The sequence below is a fragment of the Castor canadensis genome, chromosome 13, assembly GCF_047511655.1.
Source record: "Castor canadensis chromosome 13, mCasCan1.hap1v2, whole genome shotgun sequence".
In the NCBI taxonomy this organism is placed as follows: Eukaryota; Metazoa; Chordata; class Mammalia; order Rodentia; family Castoridae; genus Castor; species Castor canadensis.
In genome coordinates this window covers 7,859,666-7,886,651 of record NC_133398.1, presented here as the reverse complement: position 1 = coordinate 7,886,651, position 26,986 = coordinate 7,859,666, and the positions used below count along the sequence as shown (strand labels likewise).

The 26,986-nt window shown below is 54.0% G+C and overlaps 3 protein-coding genes across 15 annotated transcripts in view; 2 read left to right on the top strand and 1 right to left on the bottom strand.

Annotated features, from left to right (window-relative positions):
- The first annotated feature begins 6,432 nt into the window (after nt 1–6,432).
- Nucleotides 6,433–9,771, top strand: Lcn2 (lipocalin 2). Its single transcript, XM_074052624.1, has 7 exons — nt 6,433–6,640; nt 7,155–7,288; nt 8,015–8,097; nt 8,292–8,423; nt 8,657–8,758; nt 9,434–9,463; nt 9,591–9,771. The coding sequence occupies exons 1-6, from the start codon at nt 6,503–6,505 to the stop codon at nt 9,454–9,456; spliced, it is 612 nt and encodes a 203-aa protein (XP_073908725.1). The 5' UTR covers nt 6,433–6,502; the 3' UTR covers nt 9,457–9,463; nt 9,591–9,771.
- A 3,127-nt stretch (nt 9,772–12,898) lies between these two features.
- Nucleotides 12,899–16,115, top strand: Bbln (bublin coiled coil protein). The gene is made up of 2 exons (XM_020164295.2): nt 12,899–13,137; nt 15,709–16,115. Exons 1-2 carry the CDS (start codon nt 13,059–13,061, stop codon nt 15,879–15,881), a joined length of 252 nt encoding a protein of 83 aa, XP_020019884.1. The 5' UTR covers nt 12,899–13,058; the 3' UTR covers nt 15,882–16,115.
- Ciz1 (CDKN1A interacting zinc finger protein 1) overlaps nt 14,960–26,986 on the bottom strand; it is a 29,471-nt gene continuing 17,444 nt past the window's right edge. For 10 of the 13 annotated variants that reach the window (XM_074053115.1, XM_074053114.1, XM_074053116.1 and 7 more), the window contains 11 exons: nt 26,773–26,881; nt 25,784–26,415; nt 25,418–25,521; nt 24,679–24,876; nt 23,553–23,677; nt 20,614–20,701; nt 20,024–20,137; nt 19,717–19,863; nt 18,049–18,118; nt 17,760–17,881; nt 17,075–17,426 (listed from right to left, as the gene is read on the bottom strand). In XM_074053115.1, coding sequence (XP_073909216.1) covers nt 17,199–17,426; nt 17,760–17,881; nt 18,049–18,118; nt 19,717–19,863; nt 20,024–20,137; nt 20,614–20,701; nt 23,553–23,677; nt 24,679–24,876; nt 25,418–25,521; nt 25,784–26,415; nt 26,773–26,881 — 1,937 coding nt within the window. In that variant the 3' untranslated portion in view covers nt 17,075–17,198. Of the gene's footprint in view, nt 15,501–17,074; nt 17,427–17,759; nt 17,882–18,048; nt 18,119–19,716; nt 19,864–20,023; nt 20,138–20,613; nt 20,702–23,552; nt 23,678–24,678; nt 24,877–25,417; nt 25,522–25,783; nt 26,416–26,772; nt 26,882–26,986 lie in introns of those variants that run through there. The other 3 variants (XM_074053111.1, XM_020164291.2, XM_020164292.2) reach the window with 2 other exon arrangements.

Below are 26,986 nucleotides of genomic sequence, written 5' to 3'. Positions count from 1 at the left end.
ACCGGGACACCTATGAACCCTGTCTGGGACCCAGCTGGATACTGAAGCTCTTCTGCCCAGGCACACTAGGGGCTCTCTGACCTGGCCACCTAGGAAGGAACCTAAATTCCTTTATGGGAAGGCCTGGAGAGCAGGTGGCTGTTTAGAGAAGACCTGGAGTGTGGGATGACCAGGTCAATGTGGGTCAAGAGCACTATGGAAAGCTGAAAAATGACCTCAAAATGATATCCATATCCAAATTCCTGGAACTAGTCTTTTTTTTTTTTTTTTTGCAGTGCTGGGGGTTGAACTAAGGGCCTCACCACTGAGCTACACCCCCCAGCTCTGGAACGTGTAAATGTGATTTATTTGGGGGCTGGAGGCACAGCTCAAGGGATAGAGTACTTTCCTAATAAGTGTGAGGCCCTGGGTTCAATCCCCAGTTCTGCAAAATGAAATAAATAATAAATGTGAACTTATTTTGGGGAAAAAAACAGTTTTTGCAGATAAAGTTAAAGATCTTATTTTTTAAATTTCACAATGGTTAATATTCTAATGCCTAGGTTTTTCTTCTTTTGGCATTACTGGGGTTTGAACTCAGGCAGGGCTTCATACTTGCTAGGTAGGTACTCTGCCACTTGAGCTGTTTCCCCAATCCTTTTTGCTTTATTTTTCTGAGAGGGTCTTGTGTTTTTGATCAGGGCCAACCTGGACCACAATCCTCTCAAATAACTGGGATGACAGGCTCATATCACCACCTAGCTCAATGTTTGAGATAGGGGGAGTCTTGTTAATTTTTTTCAGGGGCTCGCCTCAAGTCTCCATCCTCTTGATCTCCACTTCCTGAATAGTTGGGATTATAGGCATGAACCACCACACCTGGCCCCTAATGCCTGGTTTTCTAAGGTAGATAAATTAAACATGTGTGTTACTCTCTTCAAGAGCAAACAAAATAAGCTAATTTTTTTCTCTTGCTACAGGCCATTTTCTTTTTCCCCAAGTGAGTGACAGCATTCTCATTACTGACTTGTAGAAACTATGCAGAGTGCATTGTTTTCAAATTTCTAATTGAATAAAATTATTTTCACAGGTTGCCAATACATTAATAGAAGACAGATTTCTCAGCTACTAATTGGCCTTTCCCCCTTTTTCCTTCTCCCTTGCATCTTTCCTTCCTCTCATTCTACCTTTCAGATATATTCAGGATTTTGAGATGAGATTACCCTGGATTATCCAGCTGGCCCTAAATGTCATCTCAAGTATCCTTTCAGACAGACCGAGGGAGATTACGCCCAGAGGAGAAGGTCACACAAAGACTGAGGCAGAGAAGGGAGTAATGGGGCTCACAGCCCAGGCTGGAGCAAGCTTGAGTCCCCCACACAGTGAATTTCTGATTTCGGACTTCTGGTCCAAATTTCTTGGGAAATTCTCATCCTATCCAGGCTGCAGATGTTGGCAGGAAATTCACTGTTATGAAAGTGTGTTCTTGAGAGAAGGCCAAGGGCGTGGTTGGGCAGGGGGCCTGTGGATGTGGGGAAGAGGAGGGCCAAGACAGGGGGCCACAGGAAGTGAGGAGGAAGTGGCCTGAATCTAGGGAACCCAGTAGTATGAGAGGTAGCCTGGAACAGGAAGACCCGGCAGTGTAGGGTCGGGTGTGGAGAGGGGAGCCAGAGATGTAGATAGAGACCAGGGAGCCATGAGCCACTCCAGTCCTGGCAGACCCAGGCTGAGCTACTAAGGAGGACACACTTGAGGCTACAGTGACCCTGGGAGAGGTTAATGCCTGAGAGGCTCTGGGCCTGGAAGAAGGCTCCCAGCTGCACCCTGACCTCTGGCCTGTCCACGTATCACACCAATGCACAGGGTCCCACTCCTGAGAGGGATTCTGAGAGCCTTGGGAAGGGGGCAGGGGTGGTAGTCCCTCCAGCCCAAGGTCTAGGCCACTAAACTCTGTCCCCAGAAACTCACACTTCCCTCCAGACCCCTGGTCTGGCCTCCTGAAGGATAGCAGTCAGGTGTCTGTTCTCAGCATTGTATTCTGCTCTGCTCATCGCACCACCCTCCCTGCCCCTCACCCCATCTCTGCTGATTCCGGTTGGCTCCTTCTTGGAAGGTACATATGCTACACATGCTGTCCCTTTAGAGTCTGCCTGGTCCTTACTGGCTCATGTGCTGACATCCCCCCCCCAACACACACACTCACACTGCCCATCTGAAATACACACTTGGGGCCAAGGAGCACTGGACCTTCCAACTGTCTGCAGTCCCCTCAGAGCACCCAGGGGACCTCAGGTTCCTGCTCCAGGCTTCTGCAGCCAGGGACATAATCACAGACACTTGGTCTCCTTTTACACTCTGACACCCACCGCCCTGCCCCTGGGCTAAGCATTCTCCTGACATGTCCCGGCTCTCAGAGCACAAGGGAAACCAGCCTTTTGGGAGAGACAGACCTGTCCTCTCATACAAGCCCCCTTTAATGGTAGCCAGCAGAGGCCCAGCCACCGCCACCACCCCCTGGATGCCTGGTGTCAGCTACAGACCCTGTTCAGAGCTGTGGCCTCAGTCCCTTGTCCCTGCGGTTACTGTGGACCTCTTACCTTTGTGGGTGCCTAGGCTCTGGAACAAAAGACAAGAGCCCCCCTCTAAGAGGCAGCCTGGGCTAGGCACCTGAAGACCAGAGCTAGGGGACGGCCCAGGTGCAAAACTCAAGCAGCAGGGCCTGTTGCCTCATGTCTGGCAGACCCTAACACCTTCCTTCCCAGAGAGGGGAATCCAGCAGGTGCATTAGCAGGTGTGGGAGGGGCTGGCTTTCAGAGTTTTCTCACAGGTAGGGTTCCCATCAGGTGGAAGAGGCAGGAGCCAGGAGACCCTCGAGGACCCCTGGTGAGCCTGTATGAGAGATGGACACAAGGCTGGAAAGCGGCTTCTAGATCCAGGGAACTCAACCCCTGCAGGGAGCAAGCACCTCAGTCTGAATAGTCCTTCCTTCTCCTGAATGGAGCCAGAGCCTGCAACTACTGACGAGGGCCCATCTGTGCACCCTGGTAACTTCTGGGGCTGTGACCTGGCCTCCCATTCTTTTGGTCTCTTGCCTGAAGGCTCCTCCTAGGGCAACCCTGGGAAGCTGTGTTGGTCCCAAGTACTCATGCCAGGCTAAACACAGCTCACCAGCTCCTGGAAACCAGATCAGGGGGTCAGACTAGATTCCTGAAATGCAAGAACCATCAGGGAAGGGGGTGAGTTTAACGAAGATATATTGTAAGCACTTTTGTAATTGTTGCAATGTACCCTCACAATGTACAACAATATGATAAAAAAAATATAAAAGAACCACTAGGAATTCTCTGATTAGAGCAGAATGATGCTGGCAGCCAGAATCCTGGCCTCTGGCCACAGAAAACACAGATGTGGACTCAGAACAGGACTTGGGCAGTCCAGCCTAGGCTTCTCCCAGGAGAGGCATGGCCAAAGTATCTCTATGACTTATTGAGGGCTCACTATGGCTGCGTGCAACTCCTAGAGAGAAAGTGTGGGCAGTTGGCGGGGTGGCCCTGCAGGACTGGCTCAAGGGCCACAGTAGAAACCATAGGTAGGGCCTATGTGAGACAGGTGAGTGCCTGATCTGCCATGTACAGGGTGCCACACATGATGTTGACCTTTCAAAATGCCATAGGGCCCAGGGACTACCCCAGCTCTGAACAGTGTGAACCCTAGAGTCTCCTTCTTGACCAGGGGCCCAGGTCCAGTGGAAAGGGAGTGGACTGGGTGGGGAGTAGAGCCTCCAGTGTCCTGGTCCTGTCCACCCTGGCACCTTGGAGTTGGCCCAAGTCTCTACAGAGACTGGTCCTCACCCAACTTCACCAGTACTGGGTCTCCCATCTGGTGTGAGGAGGGTATATGTGTTGAGTGATCCCCATCCTCAGCCATGCTGGACTCTGAAAGGGGTGGACAGAGCATTTTGAAATTGTCAGCCTGCAATTATAGGCTGACAAGAGCCCAGCCCAGCCTGCGAGAGTTCTCCCCTCCTAAGGCAGGAGGCTGCCACCACCCCCAGCTGGTCCTCTACCCCTCCAACTCCAGCCAGCCCCACACCAGCCTCGGGGACAGGCCACAGCTTGGCCTGGCCTCTGTCCCAGCTATGACCATGACTGTCTGGCCTTCCCCCAAACCTCAATGAGGCCTGGCCTGGGACATAGCACATCTAAGGCTCAAATCTCTCTACAGCCTCATCCTCTTCACTGGATTCTCACTGCCCCGGGCTGGCCAAGAAGGAAGGTAGGAGGAAGCCAGGCAAGGCAAGGTGAGGGTATGACAGGTGTCAACAGAGACAAAGACCAACAAAGAGATAAGGATAAAGAGGGAGAGTCGAAACCAGTGGCCTGGAGCCAGTGCACAGAGAAGAATCCTGCAAGGATTTGGCCAGAGGCAGACCAGGTTTGGTGGGGCACTCTTGCAATCCTAACACTTGGGAGGTGGGGCAGGAAGATTGAGAGTTCCAGCTCAGCCTGGACTACATAGTGAGACCCTGTCCCTAGAAAAAAGCAAACAAACAAAAAGATAGTGGCTCATAGGCAACTAGTATAGGGACACTTCAGGTCTGGTAGCTGCACAGCCTCATATAGTCTGCAGAGCAACTCTGCAGAGAAGACCCTGAGGGCCTGGGAAGTAGACAGAAATGTGCCACCACCTGGAGGAGCCAATCTTCAAAGCTGGGTCAGGGTCCTGAGCTGGGCCACTTGCCTCCCTGTCCTGGTCTTCTCATGTTGTAGACCCAGCAAGCAACCTGCCCCAGTTCCTACTCAGAGACCCACCTGGGGAGCACTGGTCACTCAGCTTCCTGACTTTGAGTCTCTGGAATGTTCTGTCCAGTGGCTCCTCTGTGATCCCTACTTAAAATTCTTTGGGGCTCCATCAACCAGTCTCCCCATATCCAAGGGTCGTGATGATGGCTGGAGGATACCTTTTAAGGTCACAGAGAGTCACAGGGGTGGATTCTCGAGGGTTGAGAGAGGGTGTGAGCAGAGGGAGAAGGGGGAGGCTAGGAGGGAAGCCACTGGCACTTCCAGAGGGGCAGGCTCAGTGGTCACATTGTCCCCACAGCTTTGTCCAGCTTCCCATCCTGCCCTTTCATCATCTGCACTGGTGGGCAGGGCAGGGCAGGGGGCAGGGTCCAGTGGGGTCTTCTGTGGCATGACAGGGGTGAGGCTGCACCCTACCTTCCAGTCAGAACCCTTTCAAAGCTCTTTCCCTCGAGACCCAGAGCCCCAGAGCCCAGGTGACGTGTGGCTAGAACCAATGAGGGCCCTTTTAGACCTGCGTAAGGACAGGGGAACCTCAGTGTAGCCTCAGGTCAGGAAGCCAGGACAGCTGAGGCTCACCTATGACAATAAATAGGTGAGCTATTTTGGGGGTTCTAGGGTCCATCACTGCCTCCCAAGGATGCTGTCCAGACCCCCAGTGGGAAAACAGCTTTCCTCTGAAACAAGGTTGGGATCAGCATCTGAGGGAGTTTTGGGCCATTGGGCTCTACTATCCAAGGCTGTGGCCAAAGACAGAGGGATGGTCTTAATGACTTCTCAAGACCAAAGCCAATCCCTTGCATTCCCTGTGACCCAAAGTGACTGGAATACAGAACAGCAGAGTGGAGTCTGTCTTCACATCTCACCACATATGGTCCCCTTACCAGGGCTCCATGGTGAGCAGACTGCAGCCTCAGCCCTTGGCTCTGAAGGCAGCCACACCTGGGGCCCACGTGCCTGTGTGCACACGGAACTCAAAGAAGATGCTGAGTTCCCAAGGGTTGCTGCTGAAGGGGTAAGGGCCTGGGGGAAAGGAAGGGCTCAAGGCGTACAGCACTTGTAGGCATCTGACCTGGTCTCAGGGCCTGGCCTGGGGCTCCTGCAAGGGCCAGGCTCTGGGCTCAATGGGCTCAGAACAGATACTCCATCCTTCCTGTGTAGAACATCCATTCAGCCACCCTGCCTTCCCTGACAAGGACACAGCACAGGGTCAATTGGAACAGTCTTTGTTTTCAGCAGGTGTGGGAGGTCTTGCCACACATACCCCACCCTGTGCTTGTGATGAGCAGGGGCTCCTGCGGGTCTGAGGGGACACCTTGACCAGATCTGAGCTGCTGAGTCACAGACGGGGCTGGCTAATCAGATGAAGGGAATGTGACACAGAGAATGCACAGAGGAAGCCCTTGTCCCTACCAAATTGCAGAGCCTGGGAATGTCCCTTCTCTCCCCCTCCCTCCCTGCCGGCCTTCCTGTCCCTCCACCTTGCACAATCCTGAGGGGGTGGAGGGGAGAGAGAAAGGGGCAGAAATCTTGTCAAGGGTTTCAGCAGGAGGAGTGGCTAACAATTGCCTCCACCCTTCCTGGATTTGGCAAAGAATGGATCACCCCGCCCTAAGGGGGGCTCAGCAGTCAGGTAGCCCATAAATAGTTCCTCCAAGCTGATCTCCTCACTCCCTTCTCTTCCTCCTTCAACTGCTGCCAGGTCCAGCAGCTGTCTTGACATCATGTCTCAGTGTCTCCTGTGGCTGGGGCTCACCCTACTGGGAGTCCTGCAGACCCAGGTTCATGGCTCAGGTTCAGACCTGATCCCACTCCCACCTCTAGATCTGGTCCCTGTGCAGGCTGAGTTCCGTGAAGACCTGGTAAGAGACCTGGAGGGGCAGGTACAGGGAGGTCCTGGGGATCTCAGGGGAAGCTTTGGGAAGGATGAGCTGGACTCAGGGAGTCCAGGGCTCAGGCTTCAGCTCATTCTGAACCTGGGTTACCTGACAGAAGCCATCCCCCATCATCCCTTCCTCATCTCAAGGTCACCATGCCTGTACTCCCATTGTCCATGCAAGGTGGGGGAACATCTTCAGTTCTTCTGCACAGAGATGAAACTGAGGCTTTGGGAGGACCACCAGTCACTTGCCCAGGGCCACCCCATCCCTGCCAAATCAGGGCTAATTCCTTGTCAAGGGCTCCCTCCCCCAGTTCCTGCTGGCTCCTCAGGGCAGGGCTAGCCTTGGGCCCTGCTACTAGTTAAAGAGGCGCCTCGTTCCCAGTCAAGCTGCCCAGAGGTGTCCACAGGAACAGAGTGGGAAAGTGAGTGGAGGGGTGGGGGGGAGTGGCTCCTGGGACCATTCCTGGGATCTGTCTCTCATCAGCTCCTTGCAGTTTCAGGGAAAGTGGTACATCATAGCCCTGGCAGGAAATGCAGTTCAGAAAAAACTAGGCTCCATTAATATGTTCACCACCACCTATCATCTGACAGAAGGCCACAGCTACAACGTCACCAACACCCTGATCAGGTGAAGCTGCCACCTCCCCAGGGTCTGAGAGGCAGACCAGTACCATGGTTAAGGAGTGCTTGAAGCTAAGGGACGCTGTCATTCATCTCAGGACTCCACTGAATCTATCTTTTCTTCCCTCCACCCTCTCTTCCTTTCTTCCCTCAAGGTGTCACTCAGCAGAGACACACAGAGACAGCAGTGGGGACGGACACACAATTGATGGAGAGGCTGGCTAGGGTGGAGAGGCCTAGGCCTTAGCTACTCAGTAGGCAGAGATGGAAAGTTCCTAGCTTGAGACCAACCTGGGCAAACAAAAAAAATGTTAAGGAGACCCTGTATCAAAAAACAAGCTGGGTGTGGTGGTTCACATCTGCAATCCCAGCTATTCTTGGGGAATGCTTGACATGGAGCAGGTTGGAAGTACAGATGGCCAGGAGAGGCTGTAAAGGGGGAGCAGCCAGGTGAGAGTAGGGATAAGTGACTGGAGGCTGCACGTGCAGAAGGCCATCTAGGGGAGGAAGCTGGAAGAACAACGGGTGCTGGAGGGAGGGTCTGTGAAGGTCAAGAAGGCTTCTTCATCAAAGCAGGCAGGAGCAGCCAAGGACAGGCTCAGAGGGGAAAGCTCAGACTCATCTAAGATGGGTGGGACTGGGCCTCCTGCCACAGCCCTGACCCCACCTGGTCAATTCCAGGGGCTCCATGCCTGAGCCACCTGCCTGCTCACCCCATCTCTCATTCTCATAGGGACAACCAGACCTGCTCCTACTGGACAAGAGCATTTGTTCCAGTTTCCCAACCTGCTGAGTTCACCATGGGCAATATTGAAAGTGAGTCCTACTGGATGCGGGGCCATGCGGTCCAGATGCCAGGGGCAGGGTCCTTTGTAAAGGAGCACAGGCTGCCCCTTCACACAAACGCTGCTCTGTGGGGAGAAGCCCAGGTTGACAGGCTGAGGGGAAAGGGGACAGCCCCCCCCTTCCTCCCATCCAGGGCAGGGCTGACCCTCACCCTTCACACCCAGATTTCCCACATATCAAGAACTACCTCATGCGAGTGACAGCCACCGATTACAACCATTTTGCAATCATGTTCTTCAAGAAGACTGCCAAAATGCAGAATAAAGAGACAGACTACTTCAAGACTAGCCTCTATGGTGGGTCCTGACCCCATCCCTGGGGGCCCAGCTCGCACTTTCGGGGGCGGGGAACCTCATCACCCTAAGACCCAAGGTCTTCTCCAGCTCCAGCTGGAGTGGAGCCTGAGCTCCACTCAGGGAGGTCTTTCTACAGACACTCCATGGGAAATGGGTCTGAGGTCTCCTTCACTTGCCCAACAATATTCACGGAATGCTTTCTGTTGGCCACTCACCGGCCATCCTGATCGCAGGGAGAACCAAGGATCTGCCCGTTAAACTGAAGGAGCGCTTCATCCAGTTCGCCAATATGCTGGGCCTCACTAATGACCACGTCCTCTACCCCGTCCCCACAGGTAATGGTCAGCTGGGGAGAGGAGAAGGGGTTATGGGGACTGTCCAGGCCTGATGCTGCCCCACCAGGGAGAAGGGACAGGAGAGACACAGTGCTCTGTTCCAGACACTGGAGGGGCAATAGCTCCCTCTGAGAGCTACTTTGGGTTCAGGACGACTGTGCCACACCCTAGGGTCTGTGGGCCCCTAGGGATCCCAGCCCCAAGTGCTCTTCCCTGACAGGTTAGCCAGAGTCCGCCCAGATGAGAATTTCAAGCCCATGTCCAAGTTTTTCTAGGTCTCTTGACCTGGACCACCTCCTCCCCACACCCTGGGCCTTGCTGTCCTGGGCCTCCCTCTGGGACTTGCTCATCTCTGACTTGGAAGATGTCCTTGCTTTCAAGTGGCCTGGCTTGGCCTAAGCAGGGGGTTCCAGCCAGACCACTCCTGCTGAGAGCTCCATGGGTAAACAGGCAGGAAGCCTGGTGCCTGAGCAGCTATGAGGCCCCATCCCTCAGGGTAGCCCATCTTTACATCGTCTGCCCCACGTGGGCCCCTCTGCTGCCCAGCCCTAAGGGACCCCCAGATCTTCTGCAACTGGACAGGCTGGGCCTGAGGCAGCCCAGGGGAAGCCCAGGGATCACACACACACACACCTGTCCTGATCTACCTGAACTGATGGACTTTCTCCTCCACAGATCATTTCTGCATTGATAACTAAAAAGGCAGTAAGTATGGCTGGGCAGGGTGCTGATGGGAAGAAGCCAAGTTGTAGGGGCCTGGGGATCTCAGGTTTGCCTTTGCTCTTCCCCCTCCCCCAAACTGCAGGGTCTTTGTTTTTCTGTCTCCTCTCAGGTGCCTTCTGTCTCTCCATCCCATCCTTCCTGATGCCTCCGCCCATGTTGCCCCCAGCTGCCCATTTCTAGTGATAATGCCAGGGAGATCCTCCTTATGGTGCACTGCCCACCCAGTTGCCTGGAAACCTGCCTGCTGATGGATCCCCCCTTTTCTACTAAATAAATACATGTTCCAGGTCCCTGAGTCTGTGATTCTTTTTTTTTTTTTTTTCTGGCGGGACTGGGTTTTGAACTCAAGGCGTTGCACTTGCTAGGCAGGCACTCTACCACTTGAGCCACTACTCCAGCCCTGAGTCTGTGATTCTTGACCCCAGGGCCATGGGGAGGGAAAAGGTAAAGGGTGGGCTCGCATGTGCATCCCACACAGGCTTTAGTCCCCCAAACCAGCCTGTTGGCAGAGTACAGAGAGGAGGCACATGGAGAAGACTCCAGGACTCCAGCTTCCTCCTGCCCCACCACTGTGGCCACCAACTGCCCCAAGTTCCTCCCAGGCAGACAGACACTATACCCACTCCTGTTTTGACTGGGCACTGGAGTCCCAACCCTGAGCTCACCTGGGATGCAGCCTCCACAAGCCTGGGCTTATGAGAGATGCCTGATCCAGTGGAAGCACTGATGAGGCTATACCCCATGCTCACACTTGGCCACCTGCAACAGGTCCCAAAGCAGCAGCCTCACCAGGGCTGGGAATCTGGAGGGGGCTGGAGGGGGTGTAAAGTGCAGCCACCTCCAACTCACTAGGACCCTGTGGATGCTGGGAGACCATGGCCAGGGCAGGAGGGGGCACAGTGGTGGGGAGAGGTAGAGGCCTGCCCAGCTTGGCTTTAAGATTGTTCCAGGCAGAGGGAAGGCAGGACTGGGCTCCTGCCCCTCTGCCCACCTAGTTGGCGGCCGTGGGGACAGAGTTCACATTGACCCACTTAAGAGCCCTGTCCCTCCTCCTCCTCCTACCCCTCAAGGATGACTTCCAGACCACTTGAGGGTTCATTCTGAAGCTGGAGCAGAGTGAGGGAAAGTGAGGGTAATGCTCCCAGGAATCCAGCCTCCTAGGAGAGGACTTGAGGTCCCAGGCCAGTACCTGTCACTCGACTGGCCATATGTAAGGCCTGATAAGCCTCTGTCCCTCCACTGGCCAGGCCACAGGCTCTCCAGGTCTGAATCATGCATAGAAACTCTCTCTTACCTCTCCTCTCCCTCCAAGTTCAACAGCCAGAGTGGGTGGGGTCCTGAGGGAACCCTGACTTTTTACTCCACAGATGCACACACTCCTCTCTTCACTCTGGCTGGAGGAGGGGGAGATACCTGAGTGGTGATCAGCCCCAGCCTCAGCCCCCCAGGCATCAGGACAGGCATCAGATTTGGCTTACCAAATGGTGTTGGAAGTCTAGACCCGACTCCAGGAGGAGACCAGGTTAGCTCAGGCTGGGCTTCTAGTGAGGGATGGGGGCTGTGTCCAAACCCAGAAAGGCTCCAGGCTGAGGGGCACTGGGGGTTGCTGGACAAAGTACCACTTGCTGGCCAACAAGGGCAGACACCCAACACACCTGGTCCTTGGGATCCACTTGGGCAGCAGATCTAGTTTCTTACCTAGGCCCAAGCAAGGCAGCCTCCCATAGTACTCTGCTCCTGTTGAGCCTTTCAGGGTCAAACTCTCAGGGCACAAATGGGGCTTTGTTCCTGGGTCAGAGGAGATATGTGTTTCCTATTGCCACTGTAACAAGTTGCCACAAATTTCCACTTAAAGCACAGTGGCACATGCTTGTTCAAGGCCAGCCTGGGCTACATATTGAGATCCTGTCTTAAAAAAAACTAAAGGGAAAAAAAACAAAGTCCAGCACATATGTACTCTCTTCTAGTTCTGGAGGTCAAAGTCTGCAATCAGTTTCACTAGGCAGAAGCAACAGTGTCAGCAAAGCTGTGCTCTCTCCCTGGCTCTGAGGAAGTATTCACTTCCTTCTTTTTCCAGCTTCCAGAACTGCCTTCCTTGCATTCCATGGCTTGTGGCCCTTTCCTCCTTCAGAGAGGCAGTGTAGCATCAACAAATCCCTGTCTCTGCTGAGGTCCTCACTTTGAGGTAAAGAAGGTCAGCTGATCTCGAGACCTTTCTTTCTCTGAAATGCAGTGGCCCCCACCGCCATTTAATCTGGTTCAAGGGGAAGACAGGACTGTCTAGGGCAAGTAGGTGGGTGGCTCCTATAGCAGGATGCGGGACCCACCTCACCTTCCACCTCCCTCAGGTGAAACTGGGGGTGGCTTTGGGGACTGGACAGGATTCCCAATATCTGCATCTGAGACACCCACCTAGGTCTGACCTCTACGCTGAGGATGAGGATGAGGATGCTGCAGTCTGGAACATCCAGTGTGAGACCAGGACCAGGCTGCTTCACCCATGGTGCCTCCTAGCCACTACAGTTACAGGAGTCTCTGTAAGTGAGCTTCTCTCTCCAGGACATGGGCTTGATTCTCAGCTAGACCCTTGGCCAGAGTCGCACCTTTGGGTCTAATCCAGGAGCCACAGTTGCTGACTGGGTAACTTTGTACAGGTCTCCTTTTCCTAACCAGTACATGGGACAGGGGATGATGGCAGTTAGGCGACCTTATCATGAAGGTTTCTGTGAATGGTCACACGCAGCTCTAGCCTGGCACACAGACTCACAATCCCCTGCAGCACCCACAGGAGAGTGACCTGTTCTGTATTGGAAACAGAGTCCTGGGGGCGCTTCAGAAGAGCCCCGATTAGGGGAAGCCTCGCACCTCTCCCTTTCTCCATTTATAGGGCTCTGGGTAAAATTTCTGTTGTCTAGGGCTGGAGTCAGGTCTGATTCCCACGCACAGGTGTACCCATTGAGAGCCCCAAGCGAAGCGCTGAAGAGCAGGGAGGCCCTCGGGACCGGGTAGGCGTGGTGGGTCGTCTCCGCTGGGGTAGGGGGAGGAGAGCAGGAGGTAGACTCCCCCCGCACCGTGACTGTGGGAGGAGTACTGTGAACATGACCTTCCCGAAGCTACAGGAGGCCTCGAAAACCGCTTGTCTGATTTCGCCCACAATGGGACAGAGTAGTGGTCTCAGGCTGCCCCGCCATTCTGCCGGGCTCGCTCGGGCTCGCTCACCTTCGCCGCGGACTCGAGCCTCCATCGCTTGGGCTTCTCGGCGGACTGGCAGCCCAGGGAGCGCCCCGCCCAGCCGCGGGCAGAGGGATGCGCTCGCGGCGGGCGGGCCGTAGGCGGAGCCAGGGCATGGGGGCGGAGTCTGACGGCGCGGCGGGGGCGGGGCGGAGGCGGAGCTCGGGCCGTGAGCTTCGCGCTTCAGGGGCGGGGCCCCGGCCGCCCGGCCACCGTGCGCTGCCGCGTTCCATTCTTCCGGCCCCACGATCTATCAGCTGCTTCCACCTTCCGCCCAGCGCCGGCTTTCCGCACGACGGACGCCGATTTCCAACGTCGCGCGGCCCCTGCGCCGCCGGAGCCCGAAATGTCGGGCCCCAACGGGGACTTGGGCATGCCGGTGGAGGCTGGCGCGGAAGGCGAGGACGATGGCTTCGGGGAAGCAGGTGATCCTGGGTGCTACTGAAGCAACCTTTGCTTTTCCACGGGTGCACTCCTGGGAAGGGGAATCAGGGCTGGGTTGGAGGCTTGAAAGGGACCGAAGAGCTGTCCCAACCCGCTCCTGGGTGGGTCCAAAGTTGCCCCGGAGCGGTCTCCGAGGTGCAGGGAGAGCACCGGAGTGCGAGTCCCTGGGAATCGCAGCATTGGAGAACTATGGGTGCCAACCCCGTTTTACGGGAGAAACTAGGCAGCTTCAGGGCTGCTCGTCCGCTTAGGGCTCGCTGCATGCCCTTCCTTCGTTTAAGGGGTGGGGGCGGGACCGAGCTTGGCCGGCTTTACTCAGCAGACGGGGCTGAGCGGGTGGGCGGCCCGCTCTGCTGAGTCAGCACCCCAGCCACCTAGTTTGCTGGTGTGACACGCAGCTTCTTGCGTGCACAGCACTGCGGGAGGGCGGGAGAACTATCAACCATGGGCTCCCTCTTCACCTTGGTCCTCAGTTTTCCCATCTGTAGTATAGGAGTAACGATTCGTGGGTCTTGCATTGAGACGCGTCAGGATTATAGGAAAAACTGAACAGAAAATGCTTAGGTTCCAGCAGGTGAGTAAGGGAATTATTCTCTTTAGTGAGGACTGGTGCATTAACTTAGAAGGCAGGACACTCGAGGAGTTGTGCATCCATTGCAATAGTTTTAGGACATTTCATCACCTTGAGTACTGGGGTTTGAACCCAGGGACTCCAGCTTGCTAGGCAGCTCTTACCACTTGAGTCAGACCCCCAGAGTCGACTTTTAATAAAGGTAGAAAGTCACCCGTTGGGGACAAGCAGTAGGCCAATAGGTTTGCAGTGGGTAATGCTGGTGAGCAGGAGCCAGCTGCATTGAGTGGATGTTGGCAGATTCATAGGAGAGTTGGGGGGGCGGGTGGCCCAAGCAAAAGCAAGACTTGGAACTGGGAACTACCCTAGACACAGATGAAGCCTGACCCGGAGTGGTATGGAGATGCAGTTCCCCCATCCCTTTCTCCCAGCTGGTGCCCGGGATGGAATGGGAAATTCTGATCCTAATGACTACTAAGTACTTGCTGTGGGCAGACCCTGGCTAGGCTCATGATAGATTTGAAACCTCTGTTCTTAACTCCTTTTCTGGAAAGGTTCAGCGGTAACCTGCTGGGGTACGGCAGAATCAGAACTCAAACCCAGGGACCTCCAATCCCCAAGTCAGAGTTTTGGTTCTATCATCAGCTAGTTGTGGGAGCCTGGGCTGGTTCCTTCCTTCTTAGGTCTCAATTTCCCCACCTGTACCACAGCGAAAGACTTTAAGATCCAGCAGACTTCCCAGGACTCTGTCCTCTGTGAGGGGTACCCTCTCTGGGCAATGGGTGACCTTCTGAAGGCAGGCACTTTCATACCCACATCCCAGACACTCCTCAGGCTCTGGTCTTTTCCACCACCACTACTAGCCACTTCCCCTCTGGTCCCAAGCTGGCGGCCAAGTATATCTGAGTCATGGGCTGGCTCAGAACTGGGTCCTGCAGCAGGCACAGATCCAGACCTTCTTAGGTTCTAAGGAACATTGTGTCACTGAGAGAGGCAGGTCAGGAGCACGGTACAGGAAGGAGTCAGGAAGACTTCTTGGAGGAGGCATTTTGGGCTGCTACCTGAAGGGTGGCCGTGTTTGAGGTATTCTGGTTGCAGGGATAGTTGATCAAAGGCCAAGAGGCTGGAAAGCCAGCTTCATTCGTTCAGTCAGTCACTCACTCACTCATTCAGTAAATGCTTATTTTATGTCATTGACGGTGCCGGGGAGACAGCAGCAAACACAAGACCAGTCACCTCAGAGAGCTTTATAGTTGAGTGGGGGGCACAGAACAGCACTCAAGTAATCATAGCAGTCATTCCTGAAGGGAGGGCTGTGGAGGGGAAGGCGGGCTGGGGGATCAAGATAGAGGCCTGATATGGTCTGGGGTACTGGGAGGGTACCTCATCCATACTGAGACTTGAAAGACAAGTGGGATTTATCCAAGAGGAGAGGAGAGGAAAGGAGGGAAGACAGAAGACCCAGCACATTCAAAGGGCCTGAGATAGGCAAAGGCAGGTAGGAAGAGAGGAAGAGGCTCAGAAGATGGGACTAGGGAGGGGAGCAGGGGCTGGTCCCTGTTCCAGGGCCTGGGAGAATCTGCTGGGTACTTTATCCTGAAGGTGAAAGAGGTCACAGAAGGATTGGAGATTATAGCCTGTCTGGGACAGAAGCTTTGATTACCAGATGCCAGAAGGTGGGCTCTGGCCTCTAGGTAGCTGCTGAAGGAAGTGCAAAGGAGGCTTGGCACCTGGCAGGACACTCTCAGGCAGGACACTGTGACTACCCTAACCCTAGAAGAAAGATGGTAACACTAAGGTATTATTTCTTCCTCTTTTGGTATCCACCCATTTTCCAGCTGGTGACACTGAGGCTTAGGAAGGAGTAGAGACTTGCCTATAGCCCCTTTTAGAGGCAGGGTTGAGGAGTGTGGGGTATGAGTGTGTCTGTGAGCCCTGGGGAGACATGGGATGTTGAGTCTGTCTTTCCCCTTCCTCCCAGAGTACGCTGCCATTAACTCCATGTTGGACCAGATCAACTCCTGTCTGGACCACCTGGAGGAGAAGAACGACCACCTCCATGCCCGCCTCCAGGAGCTGCTGGAGTCCAACCGGCAGACACGCCTTGAGTTCCAGCAGCAGCTTGGGGAGGCCCCTGGTGATGCCAGTCCCTAAGCTGTGGGAGTTCCCATCTAGGCCCAAACCCTGCCTTCCTGGGCATCTACTACCTGGCTTAGATACCTTTGAGTCCCCTAGTGGGTCTGCCTGCCTGTGCCAGCCCCCACTGCCCAGCTGCCCTCCTGAGGCGAGGTGTGGCTCTGTGGCCTACTCAATTGCCTGCCTGCCCAGTTCCTGGGCATTCCCCACCTCACCCAGGATTCAGTATCTACATTAAACGGGTCCCCCACACCACTGTGTCTTTCTCCTCTGTGTGCCACGATGAGGACCCCAGGTAAACAGGGCAGTCAAGGAATCTGCATGTTGATCACACAATGGTGGCCCGTGAGCCAGGTGGTGGGGCTGGGGTTCTTGGCCACCTTGTATCTCTGGGTACTGAGGCTGTAGGTGAGGCCAGGGCCTCCTCCCTACCTGGAGTATCCCTAATTAGCTACTTCCCAGCCTGGCTGAGACAAAAGACATGCTGTGTGACTTTGTGGGATGCACTTAGCCTCTCTGGGTCCTAGGGCCTTTCACCAAGACAGCCAACACCTAGATATGCTGTGCAACCTTGGTAATACCCTCCATTTTTGGTCTTAGTCTCCCCATAACAGGGCCAATCTGGTTGTCTGTCTCTAAGAGTCATTTCTCTCCAAATGACAAAACAGCACAACTAAAGAGCCACTCAGCATGGGCCCCATCCGCTGTTGATTCATCTTAGGGCTGCCTGCCAGGAGGGCTGCACCCCACTACTGAACTAAGAGCCCAGAACCTGAGCCTCAAGGACCCCCAACCTAACAGTAACTCTTTGTTTGAATTTCAACTCTGAGTTTCCAGAGAGGCCAGTACAGGAACCTGGAGTTCACACCTGGGATCAAATTCTGGCCATTTTCCTGCTCTGACTTTTGACACGTATCCTCCTTAGGCCTCAGTTTCTTCATCTGTAATTTGGAGAGAGCAACAAGATTGCCTCCCGGTGGTACCGCTAAAATTAAGATCTTACCTGAAGCCATTTCCTGGCCTGATACATTAAGAGGGAAACCAAGGCTCAGAGGTGTGGTGCCTGTGGTGCCAGAGTCTCTAGTTCTGAAGGAGCCTGCTTTGACCTCCCAGTTCTGTTGCTACATTGTGCCCAGGAGGCTGGGTGCTGGCTGAGAGCTGACTGGGTTGCACCCTTGCCCTGTCCACCCAGACAGAGTGCTGGTGAGGACTGCACAGCTAAATGACCTTTTATTGAATTTTGAGTAAAAACAGCAACCATGTCACCATTCCCACACACTCCTGGAAAGCGTTAGCAGAAGGACCCAAACAGGCAGGCGCTGGAAGCTCCCTCTATTAGGTTTTGAGGCGGGTTGAGCGCCGAGGTGGGGGTGGAGTGTTGGGGGGCCGGGACTTCACCTTGCTGGGGGCTTTGGCTGTGTCCTGGGGGCTGGGCTGGGTGGGCAGGCGGCCGCTGCCACTGCTGGAGGTGAACAGTGCAGTCAAGGCGTTCCGGGCGTTGATTGCGCACCTGCGGCTCACGGGCCGGGAGGTGGGGCTGGGGTTCTTGGCCGCTTTGTATTTCTGGGTATGGAGAGTACAGGTAAGGTCAGCGCCTCCTACCTACCTGGGGTACTCCTAGCCTATAGCCGCTTCCAGCCCCAGTCAAGACAGTATCAATGTGCTGTGTGACCCTGTGTGGTGCTCTCAGCTCTCTGATCCAGAACTAACCACCTGGCCCTCCACACCCCCTAGGACAACAGAGTCCAGCCATCCCAGCTTTGAGGCCCTCTGTGTTGCAAGGGTGTACCTGGGGACTGCAGCTAAGCCTGAGGGAGGTGGCCACTGGCCCTGCTCATCGGTTGGGATAGAGGCTGGGTCCCCAGGCAGGACATGGTCGTCAGGATGTCCACTTACCTGCAGGTTCTCAAAGTGGGCCAAGGACTTGCAGTGGGAGAGCTGCACCCCCGAGTTGCTGTGGTAGAATTTGTGGCAGATACGGCAGACATAGCCCATCACAGGCACCAGGAAGTCCACACCTTGGAGACAGATGGCAGGGTCTGTGGATGCCCCACCTTACAAGCCTTGCCCTCTCCAGCCCATTGCTCCCTACCCTTTAGGTAGGAGCAGAGGAGAAAGGAGCAGGGGACAGGCTGCCTCACTGGGGCGCGGGGCTGCCGGGGTGGGCTCAGGGACGGGGTCTTACCATACGCAGTGGTGGGGCTGTAGGTCTCTGAACCCTTCCACTCCTCTATGGATATATCTCTGGACCTCACCTGGGGATGTGCAGGATAGGACTCAGATGTGGCTCCCCAGACCCTTATCAGATGCAGGTTAGGGCTTGGAGCCCACCCATGGTCACCAACACACCACCCCCTTGCTTTGCAGGCAATTGTAGGTGGCATTCTCTGAGCCTTGGCATTCTGACCAAGCCTCTCAGAGCCTTTCCAGGCTCTGCCCAGGTAGCCCCCTCCTCCAGCCTGCCCTCCTGTTCCACCATGGCCGCAATCCATGCCAGGTGTGCCCCCATCCAACACATGTCCATCTCACTGAATCCTCATCAAGGCCTCTATGGTGATACCCATCTGACAAAAGAGGAAACTGAAGCTCCAGAGACATTAGCTCCCTTGCTCAGGGTTATTCAGATGGCTTGTGGAGGAGTGGAGCCTGGGCCCAAGCCAGAGCTCAAACTCTTCTCCAAGGGCCAGCTCCCTGAGTTCCCACCAATACTGCAGTGACTTTGGTCCTGAAGGTGGGTTTCAGATCAAGGACCCTGAGTGTCACCTGCCAGATGTGAGCCCCTTTCTGGAAAGGCCATCTCACTCCTGCCACATCAGACCCACCATGCCTAGCAGTGCTCCCCACTGCTCACCAAACACATGGTTTCCAAGAGTAACGCCCACCCCTCTGCTGAGCTCTTCCTAGGACCACTGTGGGCTCTAACTGGGGTGATATCTGCGAGGCAACGGCCAGGCCTGGGTCCTCACATGTCCCTGTGACAGCACCAGGGCCTGGCCCAGGACATGTGTCCAGGTTAACATGGGTTAAACTACAAGGAGGCCAAGCTAGCTGGAAGCTAGCTCCCGGCAGCAGTGCTGGGGAGGTGAAGGCGTGGGCACTTCCTGCCATCCAGTGTGATAAGATTCTGCCAGGATGGTGCGTGGTAGGTGCCTCACATATAGGAAGTGCTCGGAAAATGCTGGCTGCCAACACCACCGTCGTCACCATCACCTTACATGGATTTTTCCTCAGCGTGTTAATTTCCCACCTCCATGCCTTTTCCAGCATACCCTTTCTCTTCTCTACACAGGTCAAAACCTCAGCCAAGGGCCAGGCATGGGATCACACCTGCAATCCTACCACTCCTAGATCAGGAGGATCACGGTTCAAGGCCAGCCCAGGCAAAAGATTAGTGGGACCCTCCTTCTCAACCAGTAAACTGGTCTTGGTAGGGTGCACTTATCATCCCAGCTACAGGGGAAGCACAAACAGAATTACAGTTCAGGACGGCCCAGGTATAAAGCAAGACCTTATCCCAAAAAGTAACTAAAGCCAAAAGAGCTGGGGGCATGGCTTATGTGGTAGAGTACTGGCCTAGCAAGTGTGAGGCCCTGAGTTCAAACCCCAGTACCATCACCACCACCACCACCAAAAAAAAAAATCTCAGCCAGGCTTTGGGGTCCTGGCACATGTCACCTACCACTCAGTAATCACCCCAGGGCACATTTACATGGTCATATATAATACAGGCCTTATTAGTAATAGGTCGCAGCATGCATTCGTGCTCACAAATGGCAACCCAAGGCCTGGGCCCTGGGAGGGAGCATGAGGGTCCTCCTGACTCCGGCCTGCCTCCCAAGCCCACCCCAAGTACCTGCTTCAAGAATTCCTCCTCAACCTCAATCTCTTCATCCTCCTCCTCCTCCTCCTCTTCCTCATCGCCCTCAAAGCAGCCCACGGCGTCCACTGTGATGAAGTGATCCTCGTCTTGGCTGGCTATGTCCTTCTCAAGCATCTTTAGCTGCCCGGGGAGTGGACAAGGGGCTGAGGTCAGCTCTAGGCAGCTGAGAGTCCCATGCTCTGCTGTGAGGTAGGCTTGGATAAACCTCAACCTGCGGTGTGGCCTTGGTGTAGGCTTTATACCTTTCTGGACTCACGTCCTCTGAGGCAACTAGGATTACCTCCTTGGCCTTGTCCTTGTGTCCCTGAGACTTCACATGCTCCACAAACTTGCGTGGGGTCTTGAAGTAGCGGTTGCAAACAGTGCAGAAGGGCCTCAGGGATTGTTTGGCAATCTGGGGGAAGCAGACAGGCCACGTGGGTAGCAGTCAGCATTTTCAGGTACAAGCTCCCTGACTAGTGGCCAGGGAATGCCCAGGGCAACCTCACCTCCCACCTGCAGGCCCACCATGTCGGAAGTAAGCTGGTCTTTCTCTGATCCCGCACAAACATGCTCTTCCCTTTGTGTTTGGCTAAGATGGTATGTCAGATAGCAACAAGAGACAGGACAGAGACAAGACAGGAACAAAGGCAGTTGCCAAAGGCATGCCCAGGAGCCCCATGGCTGAAGAGCACAGTGAGCTCGGGCCTTGGCCACACTGGACAGATGGGGAAACTGACATCCAAAGAGGAACGTGACTGACTTATCAGAAGCTACATTGTGAGTGACAGTCATATTGAAACAAAGATGGACCCATCCTGGGCCCCCTCCTCACTATCCTCTGCTTGAGATGGTCCTGCAGGTGCCTCCACAGCACACAGGCCCTCCTACCTTGTGGTCCTGGGTCCTGCGGTGTTGGATCAGGTCCCCCATGTAGTACACTTGGCAGGTGTTGCACCAGCGCCTCGGTGGAGGATCTCTGAGAGACAAGCACAATGTGACACTATGTTTTGGTGGAAGAAACGAGTCTTCCAGATTGCTCCACAAATGTAATGGGATTCAGAGGTCGGGGTGTAGGCAAGGGTAGAGCACGGGCTTAGCAGGAGCCAAGTCCTGGATTTCATTCCTAGCACCAAAAAAGAAAAAGAAAAACGGGATGCAATTTCAATAGGATCTTTGTTGGAAAATTAACGAAACTGAGTGAATACTTAAGCAGGAATAACTATGGAAAGTTTGGGGGGAGGGTGAGATTTAGAAGCATTTGGGATGCCAGCCATTAATTAAAACCACCAGGCACAACAGTCAAAAGTGCGTAATATGTACTCTCACACAGTGGATCAATGGGAAGGAGGAGAAAGTCCAAAAACAGGTGCAGATATTGATAAGAATTCAGCTTCTAGGCTGGCGGAGTGGCTCAGGTGGCAGAGCACCTGCCTAGCGAGGCCCTGTTCAAACCACAGTACCACCAAAAGAAGAAAAGAGTTCAGCTTCTAATAAAATTGAAGAGCACAGGTTGTGTAATAAATGATGTCAGGCCAATTTATTATCCAATTAGGAGAAGTCTAGTAGTCTAGGTAGACTACTAGAAATTCAGGTGTGAGAATTAAAACCATATACTTTTCAAAAGGGGTACGGCTATTTATATAATCCTGGGTTGAGCAAGTCCTTCCTATCTGAAATACCATGGCCAGAAACCACAAAGGAAAAAAGGGATAAATCTGATCGCATAAAAATTTAAAATTTGGGGTGAGTGGAGGGAAAAAATGAAAAACTTCCATATATTGAAAAATGTCACAAAGAAAATTAAAAATTCAGGGGCTAGGGATGTAGCCTAGTGGTAGAGCACTTGCATAGCAGGCTCAAGGCTCCAGGTTTGATCCTCAGTAGTACTACTGCAAGGGAAAAAGGTGTTCCAAAGTCAGTGAAAATAAGGACTCTACTACATAATCACACACACACAAGCTTGTATCAATTTTAGGGGCTTCAGAACCCCCCCAATATCCCTTGTGAATACTTTAGTACAGTTATATATCATGTAGCATGATTCTAATCTTTTACTTTAAAAAAGATTAAATAAACACAAAAGCCATGAAAATATACAGTGTTTATCTCTGTGCAATGGGATTATGGTGATTTTTATCGTCTTGTGTGGGTATGTTCTTGTATTTTCAAAATGTTACATAATGAATTTTTTTGCAGTACTAGGGTTTGAACAAAATTATTTTTGCAATCAGAAAGAGATTTTTTTTTTCTTGGCTGTACAACAGATTAAACTCAGTGCCTCAGGCACGCTAGGTAAGCGCTCTAACACTTGAACTTCTACTCTACCCAATCCTTTGGTTTTATATTTTCTTTTTGAGACAGGGTCTTACTAAATTTGCGATGGCCCATGGGATCCTAACTTTGCTTAAACTTGATATCCTCCTGCCTCTGCCTCTGGAATTACAGGGATGTGCCACAACTTAGCTAAAAGTTCTTTTTCCAATTGGAAAAAAAAATTCATCACTCATGTAGTAAGAGTACCAGTTTTTTGTTTGTTGTTTTGTGTGTGTGTGTGTATCACTTCTCGGCCTTTTGGCTATGATCAAGTGTTTTGTGTGTGTGTGTGTGTGTGTGTGTGTGTGTGTGTGTGTGTGTGTGTGTGTGGTTACAAGATCAAGCCCTGGGCCTCACACATGCTAGGCAAGTGCTCTTCCACTAAGCAACACCCCTAACCCAAGAGTACCAGGTTTTAGGGCTTTAGCACACTTACTGTCCTCAGTAAAATATTCCTGCTATTGCTGTGAACAAGTGCAAAGCGATCTACAGAATCTGGAGAACAGCATTCCTGTGGATTTCTTTCTTTCTTTCTTTCTTTTCTTTTTTGGTGGTACTGGAGCTTGAACTCAGAACCCCACACTTGCTAGGCAGGCGCTCTACCACTTGAGCCACTCTCCCAGCCCTCTTCTTTTAAATATAAGTAGTTTTGTAAAGTTTGAATATTTTTCAGTGTTGGGGATTGAACCCAAGGCATTTTAATACCTTGGTAATAAAAAAGCACACTAACTGAAGAAAGGGAGTAGGAGATGACCCTGCCACCAGACAGGTAAACAGCATGTGGCCAGAGCCATGCCAAGGCCTCTCAGAAATGGCCAAGGTGGGTAAGGGCTTAGCATAGAGGACCAGCTGTGGGCTACAGAGGAGGGGAGGTTACCCCCACTAGGGGGCTGGGTCCAGCTGTGCGCACAGCACTTCAGTGCCATTCCTGGGAGCATTTCCCACTTCTATGAGCACAGCTAGCTGGTCCTGCCCACCTCAGCTTGGCCAGGGGATTGGTTCAGATGGTCACATGACTACATCTGGCTCATCAGCTCTTTCCTTAGAGTGGCTCTGCTCCTGTCACACCTCTAAGCCCCCACAGTTTGTGATGGCCCATGGGATCCTGACAGCTCCTCCAGTTTCCACCACGCCTTCTCACTCCAAGCACTAATCCCAGACTCCAGGAGGGCGGATGCTTCTGACCAACCAGGCCCCATGACCACGGAAGGGGGATGCAGGGAAGCTCTCACCTCAGGTCCTCACCACTGTGCCCCACAGCTGGAGTCAGCACCCGTGCTAGGGGTGCAGGACTCTGTGCCACACCCCACCTCATTTCCACAGGGATGGATGCACTCTGTTCCTGCCTGGATGGAGCCTTAAGAGACTGTCACTATCCTGTCACCAGGGGAAAACTGACGTTTAAGGTTGTGGAGTTAATGATGTAAAGAGGCCTCAGGGGAGGGCAAGGCTTGCTGCCAAGGCAGGCCTTACAGAGGTAGACTCAGGGCCTGGCCTGTGAGACGGCCACTCACTCTGTGTCTCTCTCCAGGACATCCCGGGGCATAGGCAACAGGGACAGCAGGCAGGCTTGGCTTGTGTGCTGGAGCTCCCCGAGTCGCTGCTCGTGCTGAGCCTCTGACATGTGGTCCTGGAACTCCTGCAGCATGAGGGAGCCAGAGGTGCCCATAAGGTGTCAGCTCCAGGGAGGACAACTTCAACCTTGGCTTTATGGCTACCCTGCCATCTCTGTGAGGCCACATGGCCTTGTGTGGGCCAGAGCAGGGATGGTAAACTGAGGCAGAGAGGGACTATACACCAGCAGGAGCTTCTGCACCTCTCAGGGACTATGTGAGCGCCTCAAAGCTAAGGAGCACTCTGGTAAACATGTCTACATGGCTCTGCTCAGGCAGGACATGGAGGATCAGAGGTAACCATGGCCATAAAAGTAATACGAGTGTAAGACTACTTTTTTTTTTTTTTTTTTGAGATGGGGGCCTCACTATGTTGCCCAGGCTGATCTCAAACTCCTGGGCTCAAGTGATCCTCCTGCCTCAGCCTCCTGAGTAGCTGGGACTACAGCTGTGCACTACTGCTCCCAGTACTGTTATTAATGCTATATTCACTTGGCCCAGGCCTGGGCTTAGGACTTCAATGTCAAGTGGCTGAACCTCCAGACTACCCAGCAAGGTGGGCTATGAATATTTCTTCATCTGACACAAAAGAAAGCAAATGTACGAGTGGAAATCACTTTTTTTGGGGGGAGGGGTACTGGAGATTGAACCCAATAGCTACTTGAGCCACACTCCAGCCATTTGATTTATTTTGTTTCTAAAGACCTACAGGGTCTTGCTAACTTAGGCTGGAATGGTCTCCAACTTGAGATCCTCCTGTTTGCACCCCCTGAGTACCTGGGATTACAGTATGCACCACCATGCCCAGCTGGAATTTACTTTCTGAGGCTTGTGTAGCTGATCAGAGTCAACTTGAACCAGGTCTGCCTGACTCCAAAAACCTGCCCATCTGGCTGATCAGGAAATGCTTTCTGAGCAGAAGCACAGTTGCCCAGGGCAGGGTTGAGGGGCCCTGTGCAGCCACTGGGCAACACCAGCATGGGAAGGGCAGGCCCATTGTGCCCTCCCCTCTTGCTGCTCTGGATACCTGCTGGCTGCTACAGCTGGCTTTGCAGATACAGCAGAAGAACTGCAGGGGCTGCTTGGAGGATGTGCTGGAGGCCACAGGGGTGGTGGAGCCGGGGTCGCCAGAACGGGGCCCAGTCGTGAGGGGTATGGTGTTAAAGGCCCGGCTGTTGCTGCTCTGTAGGATGGTGACCTTCAGGGAGCCCCCAGCACCATACATCTACAGCAGGAACAGAGGCAGAGCTTCCATCATCTGGGCGCTTATGGTAGGCCAGCCCCAGCACTAAACACCTGTGAGCACTGTCTCATCAGAGCCTCCTGACAAATAGGGAAACTGAGGCTCTGAGTTGTTAGACGATTGCTCAAGCTCACAGGATTAACAAGTACTGTAGCCAGCATTTGAACACCAGATCTGCCTAATTTCTTTGGGAAACTGAGTCCCACAGATGACTTCACCTGTGGGAGGAGACCAGGGGCTCTAGTTTGGGGATGGGAGACTGGAGGGGACGCCTGTCACCAAAAGCATCCAGGTCTTCAGAGCAAAGGCATGTGAAAACAACATGAGAGTGTGAGGACTCATGGGAATCACTGTCTGGTCCATCCGCGTGGCCAGGCACAGAGCTGCTGCCCCTTTTGCAGGTGGGGAAACACAGGGATCCCCAAGGTGGCCTGGAGCAGGGAGAGAGGCCTCTTGCTCCGAAACCCTGGGGCTGTCACGTGGCTACCTTCATGCTTCTATGCACCGCTGGCATCTCTCTTACCCTTTTTTCACATTCTCCCACGTCCAGACCACTGGCTGACTCCTTCTGGTTTGCGTCCTCACTGACCTGGGCGCACACTGACTCCGGTGAGGCCTCCTCCATTCCTGAAATGACAGGTGTGCTCCTCTCCCAGACTACATCTGCCACCTGCATCTGCATCTGGTTCCCCTGGGCCCAGAAGCTGCCTTCTCTGCCTATAGCCAGGACCCTGAAGTCCCTAGTGGAGACAGCCCCAGACCTGGGCTCCAGGCTCAGCCCTCAGCCCTGGAAGCACCCGATTAAGGTTGGGCAGTGCCAGGGGAGCAAAAAAGGGTCTGGAGAGAGCTGTCCTACTATATGACCAGCAGGGAGCCAACACTCACTCACCTCCCCCAGCTGCTGCCATGCTAGGTGGCATCTCCAGTACGGTGGCATGAGCCGGAACCAGTGCTTGCTCTGCTGTGGGGACAGACCCCTGCGGCTGGCTCTGAGGCTGGCTCTGGGTTTGCTCTGGTGGCGGCAGTGGCACCTGCCCTGAAGGCCGCTCCTGTAGTTGTGTTTGGGCGTGTACCTGTGGATCTGTTTGAGTCTGAGCCTGCTTCTGCAGCTGTGGGGGTGGCTGCTCCCGCCTTGAGGGCTGTAAATGGGCCTTCAGCTGCACCTGCTTCTGCGTCTCTGCCTCCTGCAGCTGCACCTGCCGTGGGGGCTGTGCTTGTACCTGGGGCTGCGCCTGCATCTCCTGTGGCACTGAGTGCTCTGGAGAGGTCTGGGTTTGTGCCTGCTTCTGCAGCTTTGGCTGCACCTGTGTCTCCGCTGGAGGCCTTGGTGGCTGAGACTGTGGCTGCGCCTGGGCCTGGATCTGCAGAACCTGTGGCTGGAAACGTGGCAGCACTTGGGCTTCCAGGGGCTCAGGTAGCAGCTCTGGGGTCTGTGTCTGCTTCGGTACTGTCATCCGGGCCTGTGGCTGAACCTTGGCCTGTAGCTGCCCTGGAGTCCCCTTCTCGGTGGGCTCCTCTGAGCTATGAAGGGTCCAAAGATGATCAAAGTCATATCTCCCAAAAGGCCCCAGGAGTCCCAAGAAAGGCCAAGTTCCAGTATGCAATCCTAGCTGTACCACTTGTGCTGGGGGATGTGGCAAACACTGTGCCTTTCTGTGCCTCAGTTTCACCTAAATAAATTGGGGGAGCATTGATTTCCCCCAAGCAACTTGCAACATACATCCAATTAGCCCTATAAACCTGCCTGCCCTCTGCTCATCCTGTGAGGTCCCAGGAATGAACCTCCAACCTGGCCTCCAGATGGCTGAGCCACCAGAGTCTGCCTGGAGCCGCCCCAGGCTGGTGCAGAGATAAGCTTGACCTGTGGGCTGCACTTACGTTTTTGACCTCTTGGCTGGTGGCTCGGACTCCTCACATGGCTCAGGCTCAGGTGTCAGGGTGTGTTTCTCGCTCACGCTGTCATCTGGGCAAACAGGTGAGGGCTCGTCTGCAATGGGGGCGGATGAGGAGCACGGACACTAGGTAGGACTAGCTCCCAGAGACCACCCAGCTCACCCCCACGGAGAGCCCTGCTGACCCCAAGCCACATCCC

Bases quoted from the DNA above. Each gene is read 5' to 3' on its own strand.
- Lcn2 (XM_074052624.1), top strand. From the start codon at position 6,503: ATGTCTCAGTGTCTCCTGTGGCTGGGGCTCACCCTACTGGGAGTCCTG. The intron at 6,641-7,154 runs GTAAGAGACCTG...AGCTCCTTGCAG, and splicing joins CTGAGTTCCGTGAAGACCTG to TTTCAGGGAAAGTGGTACAT. The intron at 8,759-9,433 runs GTAATGGTCAGC...TCTCCTCCACAG, and splicing joins CCTCTACCCCGTCCCCACAG to ATCATTTCTGCATTGATAAC.
- Bbln (XM_020164295.2), top strand. From the start codon at position 13,059: ATGTCGGGCCCCAACGGGGACTTGGGCATGCCGGTGGAGGCTGGCGCG. The intron at 13,138-15,708 runs GTGATCCTGGGT...CCTTCCTCCCAG, and splicing joins CGATGGCTTCGGGGAAGCAG to AGTACGCTGCCATTAACTCC.